The sequence below is a fragment of the Gekko japonicus genome, unplaced genomic scaffold (genome assembly GCF_001447785.1).
Source record: "Gekko japonicus isolate JY-2015 unplaced genomic scaffold, Gekko_japonicus_V1.1 scaffold5298, whole genome shotgun sequence".
In the NCBI taxonomy this organism is placed as follows: Eukaryota; Metazoa; Chordata; class Lepidosauria; order Squamata; family Gekkonidae; genus Gekko; species Gekko japonicus.
The window spans coordinates 49,564-56,572 of NW_015159875.1; the positions used below are offsets into that span (position 1 = coordinate 49,564).

Here is a 7,009-nt window from a genome sequence, read left to right on the forward strand (position 1 = left end):
CTTAAGTAGAAAAATGGGAGGGTTATATAGTGGGAGAAAGAGAAAGGTGAGTGATATATTAGCTTGTAAATTAATCTGTTAGTAATGTCCAAATTATCTTCTTAGGCTTCTTCTGTGTGCAGTCAAACTTCTTTCTTCAAACCGGTTAAAGGTGTTATCTATGTTAATGTATTAGTAGTGTTCTTCTGATGCTCTGTTATTAAAGTTTCCTCATGGCGTATTCAGAACCGTTCCTTCGCGTGCTGGCTTTTTTTAAAGTTTCCAATTTCCTGGAGGAGCTTCTTCTGTTTCCCTCTCTCCGGCTTTTCCAATCCTCCTTCGGGTCGCTGTTAACGCTTTCAGTTCATATGCTGTCAATCCTCACTCTTTCATGCCTTTTCAAAAGATTTCTGGCTTTGAGAATGGTTTTTTAATTCTGGTTTCGCTTTTAAACGCTCCCATTCTCTTCGCTGGATCTTCCTCCACAACTGTTGACTTTTAAAAGCGCTTAAAAGACACTTTCTCGCTGTCACAGTTCAACTTTTCTAACAGTTCCCGTCAGATTCACAGCCATAAACAATCCAAACATTACTCAGCCGGCTCTCACGCAAAAACAAACGCCCAGACCGGAAGTTCCTCCCTTCTTCTCCGCTTGTCTTTTAGCCCAGCTCCGACATCTTGTTATTTTTGTTTACTTTTAATAAAGTTCCTAAAACGCGCTCCAAAGAAACAGAAATCTTGCTTTTCTCCAAATGCATCAAAAGAAGTCACTACTATTCGCACAGTCCATTCCCCCCCCTTTTTTTCTTGCTTACAAAGTTAGAGGATTAACCTCCTCGTCTTTTCCGCGGGGGGGGGGAGCGCTCTTAATTCTTTTTCTCCGCATTTTGACAACTCACAGTTTAGCCGATCTTTTCTTTTTTCATTTTATCGTTGCTCGCTTTATCACTCGGTGACGTCTGGTGGCTCCGCTAAACCCTGTGTCGGGGTCGCTCACGCAGCAAGGTCCATTGGGGCAGGGCATGGCGAGGGCCTCAATTTCCAACCGTTCGGCCGAGAAAGAGGCTCCCCCCTGGAACACCCTAACGTGCCCCGGATCCGAGCAATTCTTGTCCCATCCTCTGAATCTCTTTCCACACTCTGAGCACTCAAAAGGTTTCTCCCCTGTGTGGGTTCTCTGATGGTGCTGACGATGGGCACTCCGACTGAATGTCTTTCCATACTCTGAGCACTCAAAAGGTTTCTCCCCTGTGTGGGTGTTGAAGGTGGCCACTCTGACTGAATCTCTTTCCACACTCCGGGCACTCAAAAAGTTTCTCCCCTGTGTGGGTTCTTCGATGCTTCTGAAGACTGCCACGATCACTGAATCTCTTTCCACACTCTGAAACACTCACAGGTTTGCTCCCCTGCAATGCTCCCCCCAAGCTGTGGAGCCTTGTGAGCAAAAATTCTACTTTGAGAGCTACTAGCATTAAAGCTGTGATCGAGCAATTTGGCTGCTGCATAAATGAGTTTGCTCTGGAGCCATCCTTCCCGAGACGAAAATGTGTGAGCCGGAAGCTAAAAAACTGTGAGCTAGCTCACACCAACTCAGCTTAGAGGGAACACTGCTCCCCTCTGTGGCTTCTCTGATGCTGTTGAAGAGTGCCACTCTGACTGAATCTCTTTCCACACTCTGAGCACTCAAAAGGTTTCTCCCCTGTGTGGGTTCGTCGATGCTTCTGAAAACTGCCGCTGTCACTGAATCTCTTTCCACACTCTGAGCACTCAAAAGGTTTCTCTCCTGTGTGGGTTCTGTGATGCTGATGAAGGTGGCCACTCAGACTGAATCTCTTTCCACACTCTGAGCACTCAAAAGGTTTCTCCCCTGTGTGGGTTCTTCGATGCTGTTGAAGAGTGCCACTGTGACTAAATCTCTTTCCACATTCTGAGCACTCAAAAGGTTTCTCCCCTGTGTGGGTTCTTCGATGCTGTTGAAGAGTGCCACTGTGACTAAATCTCTTTCCACATTCTGAGCACTCAAAAGGTTTCTCCCCTGTGTGGGTTCTTCGATGCTGTTGAAGAGTGCCACTGTGACTAAATCTCTTTCCACATTCTGAGCACTCAAAAGGTTTCTCCCCTGTGTGGGTTCTTCGATGCTGTTGAAGAGTGCCACTGTGACTAAATCTCTTTCCACATTCTGAGCACTCAAAAGGTTTCTCCCCTGTGTGGGTTCTTCGATGCTTTTGAAGACTGCCACTGTCACTGAATCTCTTTTGATGCTTTTGAAGACTGCCACTGTAACTGAATCTCTTTCTACACCCTGAGCATTCAGAAGGTTTCTCCCCTGTGTGGGTTCTTCGATGCTTTTGAAGATTGCCACTGTCACTGAATCTCTTTCCACACTCTGAGCAGTGAAAAGGTTTCTCCCCTGTGTGGGTTCTCTGATGCTGTTGAAGGTGGCCACTCTGACTGAATCTCTTTCCACACTCTGAGCATTCAAAAGGTTTCTCCCCTGTGTGGGTTCTTTGATGCTGTTGAAGATGGCTACTCTCACTGAATCTCTTTCCACACTCTGAGCATTCAAAAGGTTTCTCCCCTGTGTGGGTTCGTCGATGCTTCTGAAGACTGCCGCTGACACTGAATCTCTTTCCACACTCTGAGCACTCAAAAGGTTTCTCCCCTGTGTGGGTTCTTCGATGCTTTTGAAGACTGCCACTGTCACTGAATCTCTTTCCACACTCTGAGCACTCAAAAGCTTTCTCCCCTGTGTGGGTTCTGTGATGCTGTTGAAGGTTGCCACTCTGACTGAATCTCTTTCCACACTCTGAGCATTGAAAAGGTTTCTCCCCTGTGTGGGTTCTTCGATGCTTTTGAAGATTGCCACTGTCACTGAATCTCTTTCCACACTCTGAGCAGTGAAAAGGTTTCTCCCCTGTGTGGGTTCTGTGATGCTGTTGATGGTGGCCACTCCGACTGAATCTCTTTCGTCGATGCTTTTGAAGACTGCCACTGTCACTGAATCTCTTTCCACACTCTGAGCAGTGAAAAGGTTTCTCCCCTGTGTGGGTTCTGTGATGCTGTTGATGGTGGCCACTCCGACTGAATCTCTTTCGTCGATGCTTTTGAAGACTGCCACTGACACTGAATCTCTTTCCACACTCTGAGGACTCAAAAGGTTTCTTCCCTGGCATGTGCTGATGATCATCCTCTGCTGGAAAAAATAGAGTGATCCTGTTAGCACTTGGGTGGGCCGGCAGAATTCGCACCTTTGGCACCAAGGAAAGATCGTTACCCAGAAAAACCACATTCTCATAGTTCTCCAGCATGACTTCCCTGTACAGAGCTCTTTGGCCCGGATCCAGCAGGGCCCATTCTGCCTCTGTGAAATCAATGGACACGTCCTCAAAGGCGGAAGTTGACAGGTTGCTCGTATCTGTGCGCCCAACCATTTGCAGCCTTGATCCGTGCCCTTCATGGCTCATTAAAGCGGGCCACGAGGGGTTTCGAGGTGCCCTGAGGGAGATTATCTACAAGTCCCTCTCTGAGGGGCGGTTCTCAGGGGTACTCCAGGAAGCAATGGTCCGCCCTCTCCTGAAAAAACCAACTCTGGACCCGGCCGAATTGGCCAACTATTGGCCGCTTTCCAATATTTGGGCAAATTAATTGAGAGGGTAGTGGCGATACAGCTACAGGGCTACCTGAATGACGCTTCCACCTTTGACTCCCCCCCCCAAATCAGGAAAAATATGAAATTTTTTTCCACACCCCTAATATGCTGCAAAAAGAGGTGCCATCTAATACCACATATTTCATGCATTAGATAGCACAGTTTGATTTCCTTGTTTTTCTGTAGATGAGCTGCAGGAACATTACTGTTTAGTGATGTTTTATTTTAAAATCGTTAACAAGCCTTTATCTCTGGCTTGGGTGATGGCCACAGCTCTGGCCTCTGTTGCCCCGGGGCAAGTACACGCACATGAACAACACATGAAGCTGAGTTATACTGAATCACACCCATGGTCCATTGAAGTTTGGTGAAGTGGTTAAGTGTGCGGACTCTAATCTGGGAGAACCGGGTTTGATTCCCCACTCCTCCACTGACAGCTGCTGGATGACCTTGGGCAAGCCATAGTTCTTGCACAGCTGTCCTTGAAAAAGAGCAGTTTCTGTCAGAGCTCTCTCAGCCCCACCTACCTCACCGAGTGTCTGTTGTGTGGAGGGGAAGGGAAAGGAGATTGTAAACGAATCTGAGACTCCTCCGGGTAGTGAAGGGCGGGGTATAAATCCAATCTCTTCTTCTTCTTCTTCTCTCTTCAATATTGTCTACTCAGTCCGGCAGAAGCTCTCCAGGGACTCAGGCAGAGGTGTTTCACATCACCTCCTACCTAAACCTTTGAACAGGAGGTGCTGCCAGGGTTTGAACCTGGGACCTTCGGCATGCCAAGCAGATGCTCTGCCAGGGAGCCACAGCACCCACCCCTCCCCAGTAGCGGGACAAGCCTCAAAACTGTGAATAGCTGATCAGTATTCTGATTCACACCTCATCCAATGGCAGCAATTCGCACCTTTGGCACCAAGGAAAGATCCTTACCCAGAAAGGCCACATTCTCATAGTTCTCCAGCATGACTTCCCTGTGCAAAGCTCTTTGTCCCGGATCCAGCAGGGCCCACTCTGCCTCTGTGAAATCAATGGACACCTCCTCAAAGGAAAAGGGACCCTGAAGGAAAAAGCAGATTCCCTCGTCAAGAGATCACGCCAGTCAGAGACCGGACACGGGAAGGGAGTGGTCTGGGGAGGGACGGGATGTCAGGCTTGGGGTGGGTCAAGGGAACGACGCTCAGATGCCTTGCAGAAACTGCAGTCACAACTGCTCCCCTGAGAAAGGAGGGAGGACCCGGGCTGTCCCTCCTGCTCCTCTCACTGTGGGAGCAAAATCAGCGAGCCTGGGGCATTTCTGTGAAACAGCCTAGATTAGCTGAGGCCTCTCTGTTGGGTTCCTCTCCCATGAGCCTTTGCAGGCTTAGCTACTGTCATCTCTCAAAGCTGCTCTCTAGCCTGACGAGGCACTTTGCTCCAAAAAGAATGGTTTCCATTTCTCTGGGTCTGCCATTTCACCCTCATACTGTGTCAAAGACGCCTAGTGAGAAGGTTTGTCGCTTCCGACCAGCAACATCCTTGACTGTCTAGGGTAGCTTGGGTATGAGTTCAAGGTGAATATTGTTCTCTTTAATTTTGATATTCTTCTTCTAAAGGTGTGTTACTCCACGTGGGCTGACCCCTTGGGTACTGAGGGTATAAATTGTTGAAGACTTCTTTGCTCTGGGCTGGTCTTCAATCAGCTCCCTGTGAGCTCTTGTTGACTAGACCAGGGGAGCTCTGTATTTCACAGGAGTCGTGCACTAGGTTTGTGTTGAAGTATTCTATGCTGAATGTGGAAATGTTATGTTTTCATCCTAAAAGATGTGTAAGTGCTAAAGTGCTTTTTGTCCTTAGGAATCTTACATTGTAAGTAACCTGGTTTTGTTTGAGAACTCTGGTCTCTCTCTGTGTTGATTCGGTCACTCCCTTCCCAGCCTCCACTCAACCAACAAGAGAACTAAGGGGGTCCCAGGGAAACAGTCCAGAATCCCGTAACGCTAATCTCTCGTACCTGGACTGGAGGTACGGCAGCTGTTTCCACACCTCTGAAAAGATGACGCCTCAACAGCATCTCTTCGCTGCCTGTTCATGAGACAAAGGAGGAAGGGAGTTTGCTTGCTTGTTCCCTGTTTCACAGATCCACTCTTCCCACTGTTGAGAAACCTCACCCTGTGTACATACAAAACGTTTTTAAATACTTTTTACTGAATTCTGGGGGAGGCAGAAGAGAAGCACACGGTGCCCATTGAGCCTCAGGGATTAGAAATGTGGCCAGCATATTTCAGACTTCTATGAGACCTGTTTGCTCTGTGGGGAGGGAAAGACGTCACACAACACGTCACCATCCCATTCGGAACCAGACGTGACTGAAACGCATCTGGAGACACGAGGGGAGTATGAATGAGTTCTCAGGGTGTCTCTTGGCACGCTCACTTCCCAACCTGGTTTTCAGCCAGACACCCCATCGACATGACACCACATCTGTCCCAAGCCCCTCCCCAGAGCTCTTGGGGGTGCCAGACCCACCGCCTGCCGTCCGTCTCCCAGCATCCTTCTTTCCCACAGCGGCCCCCCAGAGGCCCCTTTAAGCACAGGCACAGAAGCCAAATTACCAGAATATTATTGGCCCCTCTAGGAACTGGTTTTCAGCGCTCCGCTACCCCAGAAGTTGGAGGCTCCCTTTATCCACCAGGCAGAATAGATGTGCCGAGGTTTGTCCAGCTTCCCTCTTCCCCTCCCCCCGGCAACTTGATTTCTTTATCCACCAGTCTGAATAGTTCTGTTGAAGCTTGTCTACCCCCCCCCCCCCTTTTCCCTCTCTTTTTTTTAAAAAAAGATGTGAACTTTTTAAATAATGGCATAAATTGCCCTCCAGGAATCTGTCTAATCTCCTTCTGGAGGCATCAGAGTTAGTGAAGAAGAAGAGATGGGATTTATACCCCCGCCCTTCACTACCCAAAGGTGTTTCAGAGCAGGTTGCAAACTCCTTTCCCTTCCCTTCCCCACAACAGGCACCCTGTGAGGTAGGTGGAGCTGAGAGAGCTCTGACAGAAACGGCTCTTTTTTCAAGAACAGCTTGTGTCAGAACTACAGCTTGCCCAAGGTCATCCAGCCAGGTGCAAGTGGAGGAGGAGTGGGCGATCAAACCTGGTTCTCCCAGATTAGAGTCCACGCACTTAACCACTACACCAGACTGGCTCTAGTGGACATCAAGTGCTGCAAATTAACTCCTTGTTTTGTGTAGAACTATTTATTTTTCTCCTGACCTGAACACAATGGGTCCTTACCAAAGGAGAGGGGATCTTGGGCACGCTCCATGACTTGAGCCCTCTGCCCTTGCTCTGAAGAACCTCCTTCCGCCTCAGGGACTGTGGCTTTGTTCTTCAGGGATGGTGCCCACATCTGAAA

General features: G+C 48.6%; 1 protein-coding gene across 1 annotated transcript in view; it reads right to left on the reverse strand.

The window, feature by feature from the left end:
- The window catches only part of LOC107107864 (oocyte zinc finger protein XlCOF6-like), a 21,895-nt gene extending 18,485 nt beyond the window's left edge, over positions 1-3,410 (reverse strand). Inside the window, exons 1-2 of the mRNA XM_015408223.1 lie at positions 3,228-3,410; positions 1,637-2,942 (exon numbers count right to left, since the gene is read on the reverse strand). Coding sequence (XP_015263709.1) covers positions 1,637-2,942; positions 3,228-3,410 — 1,489 coding nt within the window. The remainder of the gene's footprint in view (positions 1-1,636; positions 2,943-3,227) is intronic.
- Between the last annotated feature and the right edge of the window lie 3,599 nt (positions 3,411-7,009).